The following is a 15369-nucleotide window of genomic DNA, read 5'->3' as shown; positions in this document are numbered from 1 at the left end:
CTGCTACACACACTGCAACCAAGGCAGTGAGCTGTGTATGTGCCAGGGCAGTGTCCTTTACTTTTGTCTGCAAAAACCATGGCAATGCACGTCTGCACTGCTGCACTGTCCAGGGGTGAGCCTAGCAGTGGCATTTTTTTCAGCTGGGTCCCAAGTGGCACATTTTGTATATTAGTATTTAGTGCCAGTCTATAATTAGAAGATAATTTTTTCCAGAGCTAATGAAAAGATGCCCTAGCAACCCCTGGATCTGATCCCACATCCATTAATACAGCTCAAGCAATTCCATTTCATTTTATGTGGGACAGACCAAGAAGTTTGAAGAAAGATGCTGCCAAGTATTTTCTACCAGGAATATGCTGAAATTTGGTAAAAAGGGATGGAAGAATTCATCCTGTATCTCTCCCTGTTATATACAACTTGGAGAGAAACTGGGAAAATTGAATGAGTAATGCTTCCTGAGCCATGATGGTATTTTGATGGAAATGTGGCTAAGATATAACTCCCATGGAAAAATTAAGAAAAATGTATTTCTACCATCGTAATGAAGACTCAACCTGTTGTAATGAGTCATTAGTGCCAATTTTCACAGGTAAAGATGGTTCAGTGCAGGGACACAGTGCTTTAGCTGCATTTCTTCCCTGTGCCAGCCTGGGTGGATTTCTACCACGGTGTCCTGCTGAGATGCAGTGACCATCAGTCACCAAACACGTGGCTCCACTCCACATCCAGCATCTCCAAACCCAGATTCCACACCAAAATCAGCATCTCCCAGCACTCCCACACCCAGCTGTCACCACAGTGCCCAGAAGTACCCTTGATTTAGCACGTGAGAGCACAGCTAATGATGACCCACATGAAAGGAGTGCTAGGAGGGATCTTCAAACAGCCCAACCACACTGTACCCTGCTTGGCATGGGTGCAACACCCATTCTCTGTGTGCCTTTCTGTTTGGATAATGTTCTTCAAAAGCAACTACAAGCCTATTAAACTGCACTGGAAAAGCACCAAAGAGCTGCCAGGATGAAAGTGGCTGAGCTTCCAAATGGGGCTCAAGGTCTGGCAAATGCCCATTCATCAGAGATGCTCAGCAGCACCTGAGCAAATGCCAAAAGAACATCACTTCGCTGAAAACCCAATTTTCACAGCAGAACAGCACAAATGGCCCATTTTCAGTGACCAGCCTGTGTCTGTGAGATGACAGAGCCCAGCAGAGCAGGGGGGCTGGTGGCTGTATCTGATTAAATCCATCCCAGTGCCCCAGTTCCCAGCTAGGTCCCAGCAGAGCCCACGCCTGTTCTCCCCAGCAGAGCCCTGAAAATGGAATATGAGCTGTGAAAACACCACCTACCCTGTGCCAGGAATGCAGGCCCTGGAGCACACTGTCCTCAGCTCCTGCCTAAAGTCACCAGCTTTTTGGATTCATGAGCAAGGTAAAGCCTGCTTGCAAACTATCAAGTTGACAAAGAAGTAACAATATAAATGCAATGAAGACCCACAGTGGAAGGCAAATGTGCCTTACAAAGGCAATCTGAAAAGGTCACCAGAATGTTTGTAGCAAGGATACAAGTATTTTTAACTTTGAACAATGAGACCTAAAGGTGGACAAGGAAACCACTGTGATACCACCCCAGGGAGTGAATAAATACTGCCCCACACCATGAACTAACTCCAAACCAATCATGTTCTAATGAAATTTTCTACAACACAGACACCAATTCACACACCTCAGCATCATCAGTAGATCAGGCTGGTAATTAATGTTTTTCTGGAACACTTTTAACAGTTGAGTTCTCAAACTATCATTCCTCTCCTGCTCCCTCTGGACAGCTCTTACAAGACACATAAAAGGGGAACATCCTGTCCCCAACCACACACCACTGGAGGAGATTTCAAAGACAAAGATCACTGCCTCATCTTCTGATTTTTGGCATGAATCCTATAATTCAGGGTTGTTTCTTACTTGACAATTCCCAACAGCATATTTTACTTATTTACAGAATGACAGGAATTAACAACAGCTCATGACATTTTTATTTTAATGAAATTTAAAAAGGCAGTTATTAGTTATACATACACACAACTGATTCTGTACTTGTTAGTCATAAATATAGAACATTCAGAAGTACAAAATACACTTTATCCACAGCACAATTTCACATCAATATGAAGAGTTTAAACAGATACGTAACCAAGTGCCTAACAATGACAGAAGCCCATTTTTGGAGTTGTTTTCTTTTTATTTTTTTTCCTCTTCCTCCTTTTTTTTTTTTTAAGACCATTAATCTACACAAAGTAATCAGTGCCCACAGTCATCAGTTTCATGAAATGCACTCTGGTTTAGAGTAGGAAAAGACTGACCTTTTAAAGACAATTAGATGCCATCACCTTTTCTTTGCTCCATTAACAGCAACAAGCCCAAGCCCACATTCTCTTCTTCTCACAGTTAACAACTGTGAAAAATGGGAATCTGGCAAAAATCACCTGAAGCCAAACTTGAGCACTGCCAGGAAAAGTGAAAATATCTGAACTAGAAATTAGTCCACTCGATACCTTGCAAATAAAGAGCAACAGCAGTATGACACCCATAAGGCATTAATGAAAAATGGCTGTATTATTCTCGAAAAAAGAGTACACCTATGTATAAAAATATATGTCATAGCAATTGGGTAAATCCAACACTATTTAACACTGTGCCAAAAGGAATTAAGAGTTAAAAAGGCAGTTCTGCAAGAAGTATTTACAGTTTCATACTGTACTTCAAAAGAAAAGAAAAGGCAACAAAGCTACAAATGGAACTATCTGGTTAAAGCATCACTGTAGGTACTGCCAGTAGCACTTGTACAATGGGATGGAGTCTTGGATTGTTTGTCTAAATAAATGAATATAAATATTTTAGTATCTAAAATTGTCTCAGTCTACATGTCTGCTCCTTGCAATAACTCACCCAAACCATCACTATTTGCAGTTTCTTGCTCCATTAGTTTAAAACCCAAAATATTCAGTTTCAAGAAACACTGTGTTCGCAACAGTTCGATCAGAAATCACAACTTTATTTCCAGCTTAGAAAAAAAACACAAAAGAAATGAGAAATCCACCACCTATGAAATTCTGGAAATTGGAAGCCAAAGTGCCAGCAAAGCTACACTGACAGCACATAATAAAAACATCAGCATTCCCAATGCACCTTATAACTGCAGCTATAGGATAAGTTAAGTGGCTTTAGTAACCAAACACGTGACAAAGATACAGCACAGCCAAGGCTACACAGCTTTGCAGCCACAAGACCTGGAGCAGCTGTTTGGGAGGAGAAGCCCCTGGACACAGCAGGGCAAGGGCAGGAGCAGCACGAGCAAAGCCTTACCTGCAGCATTTGTTTGCTCACAAGCACAAAGGTGCCCAACTCGTTCAGTGCTCCCTCCTCTCTGCCTCGGGAATGGCAACCCAGTGCCTCCCACCCGGGCTGGGGAGATGGCATGGCCAGGAAGGGTGGAAATGCCAAGAATGAAGCACTGGCTCGGGATGGCATGACAGAAACTGTGGATGGCTATGGCTGGCAGGGAAAAGCCAAACCTGGCACTATCCAGACTGCCCTTCACAGAGCAGCCATCGCCTCTCCCCACCAGCAAGGCAGGAGGAGTCCACAAGGTGAGAAGCAGTCCATGCTCTGATCCCTCAGGCATACTGACTTCAAAAATGCAACAAGAAAAGATGTGCTTAAAATTCTTCTAACAGTGCAATTCTAACTGCACAACCAAAATATGCACACGGGAAGCCTTCTCCAGTAGTATAAAACCCACAACACACTGAGGAAGTTATCTTTGCTGATGTTAGGAGAAAAAAAATTTCCTTTAAAACTCTTATTTTTAAATTGAATTCAGGAAGTAAAATAAATTATAAATATACTTAAAGCAGTTTGTTGGGTAAAACAAAACAGAGGAACAACACTTTTTCAATTAATTATTCACTTTATGGAGAAATTTATAAAAATTTCAGAAGAACTGACATTTATCATGTCAAGCATCTTCTGTGCAGAGACACAAACTGCTCACCTACTGCCCTCTCCCTCGTGATCAGCCCCTTTCAAAACCCTGCAGACACACTGAGCACCTCACTCACTGGAGCAGCATCCAGGTACCTCTCAGAGACACCAGTGAATTTTATTCTGAGGCAGCAGAGCTTTGCCTGTCCAATTCCATGAGCAGTCATTCATTTGAGCAGCCTGGAGGCAAAGGGAAAGGGCTTCAAAGGAATAAACATCCATGTATTTAAAAGAAGAGTATGTAAGCACATGGCTTGCTCACCTAAGATGGTATTTTCCTGATCTCTGGGGGAGAAGAGATATATGAGGGTTTTTGTTTGTTCTCAGTGTGATTTTTGAGGCAAGCACGGACCAGGGGATCTGAGGCCTCTCCAGTACTGCATCTGGAGATATACAAAACTGTCCTAAAAAAAGAGTCCCTAGCCCCATTTGCACATAGGGTGAGAGATTGGTCCCAGATTTAGTGAGAAAAATAGTAAGAAGGACTCTTGCTGCCTACTGAACACTACGTGCTGCTCAGGGAGAAGGCTGTGCCAGCAGTGTCAGATGGGCACAGCACCAGCTGTGCCACCTGTGTCCCTTGGCTCACCATGAACCCTGTGTGGCCAGAGCTGTGGGGCAGGGCCTGCCTGCTCCCCGGGACATCATCCCAACAAGACAGACTGTGGGACAGACCATGTCCCCTCTGAGACACCCCAGATTGCAAGGAGAAGGCAGAGCTTAATCCTGTGAAGTCTAAGAATCGCTGCACATGAGATCTTCTGGAGGAAGGCTCTGCCCTGGGGCTGCTCTTTCAAGGTCCAGGATGGCCCCTGAATGTACAAAAGCTGAGGAAAGCTGCCCCTTCCTCCTCTGCAAGGCTGGCTACCACCACCCAACCTCTGAGGCTATGAACTACCTGCACACAGGAACTCAGGGCTTCATGAGTGATTCTTTCTCCTCCTGTCACAGAAGAAACTGTCAGGATAAAATCCTTACAATCCAACCTCTGTAACTCATCAAGCATATGAAATACTGAATAAAAAGATTCCTACCACATCTCTGATAAAGATATATGGCAGGTGACTCACCCAAGAGGAAGGTGATTAACTTACCTCTGTGGAAAAGCAAACAGCATTCAGAGCAGTCAAGAGTCCTCAACAAACTTGGAAAGCTGAAAATCCCATATTTAATGGAAGAGGGTTAACAGGGGTTAACAGAAGCATTTGCTTGGGAATCCAAGCAAAAATTCAAGTTATCACTGTGTCTGCAGTGGACAATAGTCCAATCAATATCTATTACCAACTCACTCTAAAAAAATTATACACTACAAAACCATCTCACTGCTTGCAGCAAATGAGCTTGAATGATTTCCTAGTAATAGGCCACCACCCTGCACTGTTAAAATGTGAGGTTTCACAGTATAAAAAAGTACTTCACAGAAAGGAAATGCAGCTAATATAGAAAATGCAATCTCGATGTGTTTACAGTCATTTTTTAAGAGGCAATATTTTTGGGAAAGCAAGAACAATAATAATTAAAGCAGCCAGTGAGAAATGTACAAGGTTATAGGCCTCAATTCAGTGCAAAACCAGACTAATAGCTTATGTAAGTAAATGTTTGTTCTGAATAGAGAACCACCTGAATTAAAAGTGAGAACATCTATGTGAAGTGATGGAGACTCCCACGATATTCAGATCCTTCACATACATCATCAACCTTTTCAGTACACTCCAGAATGGACCCTTTGTAAAGGCAAAAGAAACCAGTACAGGAAATCACTTCGTACAGCACAAGATATACATAAAGTACCAAAATGTACACACATTCAAGTTTAAGTTAGAAAAGGCAGAGCTGAACCTTCTGGTGAGAGAGGCCTACATTATGTTGCTTAATCTCAACATTCAAAGTGACCTAAAATCTACAAGAATCAAAGAAAACAGAATATTGTGTCTGCTTTCAGAAACTTAAGCTTAAAGCAAGGCATCGAAATTGAGCGGTAGGCACTGTAACGAGACATGACCTTACCTTTTCTCTGTTAGTCTTTGTTACTTTGTTATCTATTGAAAAATTACCATTCAAAGGAAATATTATGTATCATTCACATTCAAATATTTGAGACTCAGAGATTTTTTTTTTTTTTAAACAAGCAAAATTCTTATCTCTGAGGTAGATGACAATTAAAAAAAAAATGGAGCTGTCAATGAACACTAACAAGTGCTGGAGCTCCTCTGTCAGCACTGATGCACCCCAGGGAGGAGAGAGCAAGCCCTACACCACTATCTGAAACATGAGAAACGTGTCTTCTGGTTTAGTAGCTTCTACAGAAATGCAACACAGAAAAAGCAGTGCCAAAATTACACTGAAATGGCCTTGGAGAAGAAGAACTTCCATTTCTGCTTCGCAAGCTACTCAGAGAACGGTGGAAACATGCCCAGGTCAGCAAAATCTTCAATGTTGTAATTGCCAGTACCCTGTGTTGGATCCCCCGGCATTGGCAGCATGTCCTGCATGATAAGGAAAAATCAAAGAGTCACTTGCTAACACATTATCCAGACACAAACTGTTTCCTGCCCATCTTTTCAGTGTAAAACCAGAAAAGGCCAAGCTGAGATAAATAAGGGGAACACCAGACCTGTGCAGAGGGCTGGGCTAAGGTTTATGTGCTACTTATCTTTTGCTGGATTGTTTCTGAACAAGAGGTGGGATTTAAGTAGGGCAGAAGTTTTGGATTGCCCCTCTGAATAAAACACACTTAAGCTGCCTCCTGCTCCTCCCATACTCAAATAGTTCCCCTTGGAATGGGCAGCTACCTATGGAGAGGAGGAAACTCTCTGGTTTCACTGCATGGGAAGGAAGGATGCAACCTCTCATCCCCTGGAGCTCCTGCTGGGTAAGGATGGGTTTGGGGAAGGTCTCACCTCCCCACCAGCACTCTCTAGGTGAACAGTGCTCTGTGGAAGACCCAAGACTGCACATCCACCCCAGCTAACAAGATGCCCCAGCAGCATTTGGGAATGTACAGTGGCAGAGGAAATAGGAGGAACTTCTCAGGAGAAATGGCATTTTGTGGTAATTGCTCTCACGTGTCTTGAGCCAAGTGAGGTCTCTGCAGGAGGCTTCAAAAAATATTCAACCTTTCCTCTCAGCCGGAGACTGAAGCCACAGGGAAAAGATATCCCTTGCTGGGAAAACCAGAGTTTACGCTTGCTTTTCCTGTTAGTCCTTACAATAATAAGCTCTTACCGCAAAGCCAAGTCTTGCCAGGGATGGCTCATTATCCTCACAATAAAACAAAACCAAAAAAACAAATAAGAAAGCTCACGGGATCTGCCCTGTGAAAGAACAACTGCGAACTGCTGCATACTGGGAAGTTCCCCCAAAATAAAGACTGATTAAAATCCATCTGAGGTCTTCACAGCATCCCTGTCAATGTGGGGAGAGAGACTGTGAACACAACTAGCAGTGTCTGAGCTGCCCAGGGCCAGCCTTCGTTTTCTGACCAAAACTTGTACTTATTTGATGTTTTCCTACATTCTCTCCCAGCCAAAGGGAAGCTGTAGCTGCCCCCTCCTGCCTACATTCACATCTCTGAAGCATTTCTGCTGCTGGGGCCTCTGTGGCAAAGTCTCCTCAGGCAGAGATCAAGCAAGGTCTCCTCTCAAGTCTGCCTCTCTCCTGAAGCCCAGCTAACCCAGGGCTGGCTTGGGGCACAAACAATCCAAGCAACTTCTTGGAAGCCTTTAAACTCATCCAAGTTTCTTATCGCATCCAGCTATTTTCCTAATTCCCTCCAAATGCATGCTCACCTCCAAGAGCCCTGCAGGTGAGCCCAGCTCTCCTTTTATCCCATGGTCACTCTTTCCACTAACCTCATGAGAAGTTTGTTAAGACACAAGCAAGACACTGCTTGGAGCGCTGTTTTTCTGGTGGCCATCAAACCATGCTGCCATCAGCTCCACTGGAATTACCCTGAATATCCTTTTGGACAGCAATTAAAATTTGCTAACACACAGAGATGCAACAGACCAATCTTGCCTGTGCCATGGGCTAAGAGCACACAGACAGGCAGTTATTCCAGATGAAGTGCTGTTGGCTGTTCTTGTGTGAAAGCAATGGTTCATCCACACAGGAGCATTCCCATGCTCACATCTCTTCTGCAGCATTCCTGTGAGCACATGAGCCCAGCCTTGCAGGTGAACTTACTTTCCCCAAAAGATAAGGAGGTGCCCCACTTCTAAACCTTGCTTGGGGCTTCAACTGTCTTTCCTGCATTTATCTGCATTGTTTTCTTGCAAACTGTCTTCTTCGTCTAATTTAAAAACAAGTTCTACAAGGACAGATACATTATTAGTCAACTTATGAAGTCCTCACTATCTGTAGTGAAGGCTCAGAATTATATTTAATTAGGTAGTTGAAGACGATTGTTTACCACTTAGCTGATATCTGACTGGGTTTAAAATTAAAAAATTATTGGCCACTATCTTCTATGCAACATCAGACTCCTTTCCTGCTTGAACTCTCAAAGAGAATGACATTGATATCTAATTGAATTTGAGCTGTCAGAGGCCAGCACCAGGACAAGAAACACTCTCCACTTGGGATCACTTCATGGGTTCTCTGCAAAAGACATAAGCCCTAAGTATAGGGTGCAAAGAGAAAACAGCCTTTTACCTCAGCAAAGATGCTGTTGTGTGGCAAAACCCCAAACCCCCTCAGCAGCTAAGGGCAGCTAAGAGCAGTGCAGACCTGTGGCACCATGCAGGAGGGAGGTGCTCCAGGCCCTGCTGCACCCTGATTCTCGAGGGGAACAGCTCTAGATCACAACTGAGGGGCTGTCAGAGGGATTTTGGGCTCGCTGAACGCTCCTCACCTGGAACACCTCGGTCTGGCTGGGCTGGGGGTGCGAGTGCTGATCGCCGCTCTGCTGGTTGTGGTGTTGGCTCTGCCACTGCGACCACACCTCGGAGGGTCTGCCCTGGAACTGCCCACTGCTCTGGCCACCTTCAGCTGTGTGGGGCAAGAGAGGGCACAAGTCAGAGAGCAGCTCCTCCAAAACAGCTGCCTGCTTTGGGGCACCACCCATCAGTGCTGGATTTGCAAAGGAGAAAGGTCCTGAGTGACACCAGCCCCGCAGGGAGGGAGCTGGAGGGAATTTTGGCCCCAGAGCAAAGCTCAGGGCCACGGCAGGTGAACTGCCCAGAGCAAAACACAGAGACACAGTGAACCAGGCACTGGAAGGCAATTTTCAAGCATCTCCCCATTGTTTTTTAATCAGCAATAAGGAAGTATTTTCCATTTCACTCAAAAAGTAAACTTCACCATCTGAATGCTTTTTGTCTTCAAAGGACTGAATTCTTGTGGAGCAGTGGGTGCACAGTTTGCTACTCATCTAAGAAGCATGTAAGCAGATCCAGGATTTTTTAAGCAGATGTGGGAACACTATGATCAACAGACAACAGCCTTGCTGATTAAATACAGGCATTGCTGGACTGTCTTGTCCTCCAATGATACATCTGTAAAGTGATTTATATAATATGCATTTCATAGCCAATTATTATCCTGTCAATATGGTGATACTTTCCAAAAAGTCTGAGGCCATCTACATTTGACACAGCAACATGAATAGCAAGGCTTTATGGGAAATACACTTAAAATGATGATTTCAAGGAGATTAATTTCTTCTAAATAGTAAAAAAGCATGTTGCCACACATTAATTTGGTTACCTATTACACATGCATTTTTTGTAAGTACAATAACAGATTACACTTAATACCCTGCATTTCTACAGATTGCCACTGAATTATAACATCTTCAGATAATTTTCCATTCATTAGTTACAGTATCTCCTAAGAGTTAGCATTTTAGAAAGCTTGCCACCAGGCTTATGCTTTTCCTCCAAATATTTCCTCTTCTTTTTTCTTCTTCTTTTTCTTTATGTTTTAAATGTTTTTCTCTATAACTGCTCCAGCTATTCTTGCCTGTTTCCCTCCCACAGCAGATGATCAAGCTGTGTTTGGTTCTTCCCAATCACCAGCATCCTCTGCCAAGGATGCCAAATTTCCTCTGCCAAACTTCCACACCTGTGCTATGCCAAGTCTTTGATAGCCAGACTCAATCACATCAAATCAGCCACTACTCAGTCAGGACTTCAGAAAACACAGAAACACATGTTTAACCCAGGCCCTTTGGCTACCAGCTAAGCCATGCAAAACAGATAAAGGGAATGTTTTACAGGAAAATAAACAGTCTGCAGTGATGCACTTCTATCACATCCAAAGTAGATGATTACAGTTCTTCCCTGACTGATATTACCACAACCAGTAATTCAGCTGACTCAAAAACCCTGCAGACATTTTAAGGGCCAAAATAAAATTCCTCTAAGTTACCCTTCAAAAAAAAAGCTGCATGTTTGTTTTGGTATTTTTTTTTTCCCTCAGAACAATACATTGAAATTAACAGAGTGAAGCAAACGATGCTTCTTTTCAGCAGCACAGCTCCTGCCAGCCGGCGGTCGAAGCCATTCGTCTCCGTGAAGGCTGGGTTATTAATAGCACCCAAACTGATGTAGGTCAGGAGATGTTTCTCATTAAGTGAAAGGGCTCTTGCCAAGTAGCTTAAGCCTGAAATACAAGGCTGTCTCATAAACAAATGTACAATGCCTGGTGGAAATGGAAATGGAGGCAGGAATAAGCTGTGTGGGAAGAGATCCATCTCAGTGCTCTTTTTCTAGGCACAGGTCTGTGCCAGTGGGGTCTGCACCAGGTCTGTGCCAGATCTGCTCCCCAAGGACAGGAGAGAACAATACACATTAGCACCCTGCTACCTGTGCTGTTTGGAATTGCACATTATTATCAGCTAGTGACATTTTTCATGGAAACCACTGTATTTGTTTACTCTTGAATATTATTTTTCTGGTGGAGTGAAGAAAACTTACCGAGGGGTTACCTACTGGGTCACGGTCTGAAAGCCACTAAATTAGCATGAAATAGGAAAAGAAAACCATTTCAAAACATGGCACATACTCTCATTAGGTTAGTAGCAGTGGGGGTACAAAATAAATCCTGTGTCTACCCAAACTCCAACATGCAATTTCTATGCAAAAGGACATCGCCATGAAGAAGATAAAAAAGGAAAAAAAGTTGCAAATTTGTGCTTTTTAAGTGTTCTCCTGAGACGCGGAAAGAAATTGACCAAGCTGACCACAATTTGGGAGAATGGTTACTAGTGATACAAGCAACTTCTGAACCTTTCATGACACCATTTACTGGAAAAAAGTAAGAGTTCCCTCACGTCATAAAACAACACAATATTCTGAAGTGTGTTGGATGTGGAGGAGATGCAGCATGGAGCTAACAGGTCAGCTCTGTCCTCTCTACTCAGTAGCAGAAAGCAAAACCCTTTCACCACCTGAGCTCCCCAGCTGACCCAAAAGAACAGGCCGGAGGAATTTTGATGCAGTAAACACTCCAGAGTTTTATTTCTGTGTTACCTCATTCCAAACTTACCAAAGCCTGCACTTCTGTTGGCTAGGCTGGAGTAGGCATTCCCACTGGGAGAAGAGGTGGCTGGGCTGGACAGGGGGCTGTATGAGGATGGATCAGCTGGGTAGGTGTGACTTGTTCCAATGCCAAAGGGAGATGACTGAGCCTTGCCAGACTGAGAGGGAATTTGCTGAGGAATAAAGGGTAAAAGAAGGAAAAGGTTTTGTTGTTGAGGAACAGCACAGCAGAATCACTTTTTACAACATAAAGGAAAGACTAAATAAACTCTGTGGATGCCAACAGGCACGTTTTTCCTGTCTCAGCCATATTTCATTTCTGTCCAAGCCAGCTTACTGCTGCAGAAGGAATACAACAGACTATAAACCAACACTTACTGCTCTCCTGCTGATTAGCTGACACATACTCTGTATCAGAGCTATTTGGAAAACCAGGATTTCCTTCACCACTGTTATGAGGATTAATCTCAAACTGAACAGGTATAAAGAATTCATCTTCCAGGTGTATTGATTTTGCAGTGCCACAGTAAAATCAGTTATCTGAATGTCTTGCAGGACACAGGCAGGTCTCAGATCAGAGGCTCCAGGGCTTGGGACTAAATGACCAAAGAAGTTTCAAAGCTAATGAGCTGTTTTCTCTCCCTGCCTATGAAATACAGGCAGCAGTTATTTTGCCTTGTAAAAGGCTTAGAAGAGTAAATCACCGAGTCCTGGTAGAAGGGAAGAAACAGTCTAACATTGCTTTAATTGGGCAGCTGAGTTAATTCAAAGGCACTAAAATCCAGCTTGCTGTCATTTCACCTCCACAATGCCCCTGTTGCAGGATCTCCCAGAATGTTACACAAATGATTAAACCCTGCAAAGGCTGCTTTGAGACAGTTCAGCTTGTACACTGAGACTGAAGGGAGAGCAGTGCTCCATCCAAAGCCATGTGCTGATGGATGGTGCAACACACAGAACCTGATTATAGACCATTTCCCACATTATGAGTAAGTCCAGCAGTCCTAAGAAAAACTCACTGCCTAACCAAGCCCACCAAAAGAAATTAACGGTGATGACATCCCTGGATATCTGTAATGACATGCACTGTTATTGGCAATCAATTCACACAAACGAAGCTGTTCTGCCCTGGAAGAGAGGGACAGGGAGCAGAATGAAGCCTCCACAATCCAAGGGGAAAAGATCAGTGACTCTCTACCCCACTCAGACACACTCACATCCATAGGGTCTGGCAGGATCCACTCAAAGGCACTGAGGGAACTGGCAGAAGTGCTCACTGAGCCACTTCCCATCATTTCTCAGCAGGAAAAATTTTTTCACCAAAAGGGCTGTCAAGAAGAGGAATAGGCTGCCCAGGGAAGAGATTGAGTCACCACCCCTGGAGATGCTTAAAAGAGGTGTAGATGTGGCACCTGGGGATGTGGGTTGGTGGTGGAATTGGCAGCAGTGGGTTAATAGTTGCACCCAGTGATCATAAAGGTCTTTTCCAAATTTAATGATTCTATGATTTTTGGGAAAATGCAGATGAGCTGGGGAAGGAAAACAGATCCCAACAGGCATTTAACATGTGGAAGATGTTATTAAGTCTTCAGTTCAGTTCCAAGCTAAGAAATTGTACATTTCTGAAGGTTTCCACGATGGCAGTGAGAGCTTGGCATGTCACTTCTGCAAGGATTAACTCTGTTTCATTTTATTCAAGATGGATGAAGGAATCCCAATTTCCTTACACTCACATACAAACTAGATTGACTCGGACAGAATTTGTGCAGTAAGAGGATGAGTAATTTATTTTAGTCATTTTCAGCACCTTCCACAGCATTAAAAGAAATGATGTTATGACTGGATTTCATTAACCAGGTATGACAGATAACCATGACAGAGTGAGGGCTGGGAAGAATCAGTGATTAATGTGGAAAAAATTCACTTATTGAAAAATTATTTAGTGACCACCTCAAACATGCCATTCCAGCCTGCCAAACAATGGGAAGTCAGAAGTGATTACGAGCAGCATTATTAAGATCAAACTTGATTATTTCATATTATTTGTACTTTAACAGAGCTTCAAACTTAAAATTAATTACACCCTCATTGTAAATGGAGTTTACCAACTCTTTTGTAAAAAGCACAGAGATTGCAAATCTTTAACAACCATGAAAATAAAGCACTTTACATCAATACCTGTCCTGGAAAAGGTGGGCGATTTCCTGTCCAGGCCACCTGGCTCTGGTTCAGCTGCCGAGATATCTGTGTCAGGTTCTGGCCTGTTGATGAGGAGGACTGGATGTCGTTGACACCAGGGACATGAACCACAGATGAACTAAGGGTCCAGAACAGAGACAGAGCCTCAGGTGTAGGGCATATTCACAATGCTCAAATTGTATTCCAGAGACAGAAGAACTGACAATACATTAAAGCTAATTACTCGATCTATCTTGATAAAAAATGACTGAAAACCATCACAAAACTATGAAACATATTAGCATGCTAAAATGTCAGTTCTAATAGACACAGCGGGCAAAATTATATTGAATTAGACTTCAATAATCCCTTGGAAAGGGCTTCTAAGAATAAAAACAATTTCACACATGGTGCATCCACACTCAGTCCTACAGCAGTGTAACATTTAATACATTAAAAATCCTACTTGCAGAGAGTATTCAAGAAGATACTTCATCATAGATCTGTGGTTAAAGTCAACAGTATTTAGGCATTTGCTTAAATGCCATTCTAAATAAAGATGGGCACAAAAGATGGTAATTATAATAAGCACTTCCTTAGTTGTTTCTTGCCTGGGAAATGAGGAAGTATGAGCTACATATTAAAAATGTGGGCTTTTAATTAATTTTTTCACCAACTGATGCTAAAGAGAAACATGCAGTTATATACCCAGGCAAAAGAATAATCAAGACAGGAAGTGAAACTAATGTGGTAGTAATAGTAGCAGTAGTAGTAGTAATAATAATAATAGTAATAATAATAATAACAATAATAGTAATTTTATATATGTTAGCAGTTTCCTAATTACTGAATTTCACTAGAGAGAAATACCCAGAAATTCCTGATTATAACAAAAATTTTATGAAGGAATTACTCCAGTTCACCATTTTATTCTCATGGACGTCCTGAGCAACTGAATCTACAGAACCACACATTGTGACTGTACTTTTATGTATAAAAACATATTTTTTACATGTCATATATAAATGAATATAAATGAAGACAGCACACAAAACCACTTTTGTGCATCCACTGAAACAGCCTGTTCTTTTCTCCAATCCCTTCCGTATTGTTTATTTTCACAATCTTACAAAGAAAGAAGAGAGCAGATTGGGAAAAGAAGTAAACAAGGCTGAACAGAGAGAAAGCAGGAATCTGAATCTTTGGAGAAGGCTGACAGAATCCCTCCCAGAGTGTAAGCAAAACGTGGCAGGCATTTGAATGTGGGAGTTGTTGTCCTGGCTTTCTTAAACTGCCTAAAAGCAAAGTGTATATTTAGAAATCCTTTGTAAAGTTTTCCTAATTTTTTAAAAATTTTATTTTTATTTTTTACTATCACAGAGTCTCCAAAGAGGGAAATGTAGACCAGAAAGTCCATCTAAATCTAGCTGGAGCACACAGCAGCTGCTGGGGAGGATTGGCCAACACCTTCTCAGCTGGCAAGGACTGGCAAGTCCCATCATCTAAGGAGCTTGGACTGTATCTGGAACATGTCCTTTGAAACCAGGATTCTACAGAATAGTGCCTAGAGGCTGCACAGGCTCAGTGACTGAATGGGCCAGGCTGGAGATTATTCAAAGAGGACAGCTCTGTGAGACTGGAAATGCTGGCAGAAATGCAAGCCATTAC

The 15369-nt window shown here is 42.7% G+C and overlaps 1 protein-coding gene across 3 annotated transcripts in view; it reads right to left on the bottom strand.

The window, feature by feature from the left end:
* Positions 1–2011: 2011 nt before the first annotated feature.
* The window catches only part of ARNT2 (aryl hydrocarbon receptor nuclear translocator 2), a 95558-nt gene continuing 82200 nt past the window's right edge, over positions 2012–15369 (bottom strand). For all 3 annotated transcript variants that reach the window (XM_085070474.1, XM_085070472.1, XM_085070473.1), the window contains 4 exons: positions 13702–13840; positions 11531–11696; positions 8895–9031; positions 2012–6528 (listed from right to left, as the gene is read on the bottom strand). In XM_085070474.1, coding sequence (XP_084926600.1) covers positions 6430–6528; positions 8895–9031; positions 11531–11696; positions 13702–13840 — 541 coding nt within the window. In that variant the 3' untranslated portion in view covers positions 2012–6429. The remainder of the gene's footprint in view (positions 6529–8894; positions 9032–11530; positions 11697–13701; positions 13841–15369) is intronic.

The sequence above is a fragment of the Lichenostomus cassidix genome, chromosome 10 (assembly GCF_008360975.1).
Source record: "Lichenostomus cassidix isolate B80296 chromosome 10, HeHo_3.0, whole genome shotgun sequence".
NCBI lineage: Eukaryota > Metazoa > Chordata > Aves > Passeriformes > Meliphagidae > Lichenostomus > Lichenostomus cassidix.
This window is presented reverse-complemented; position numbering and strand designations above follow the sequence as displayed.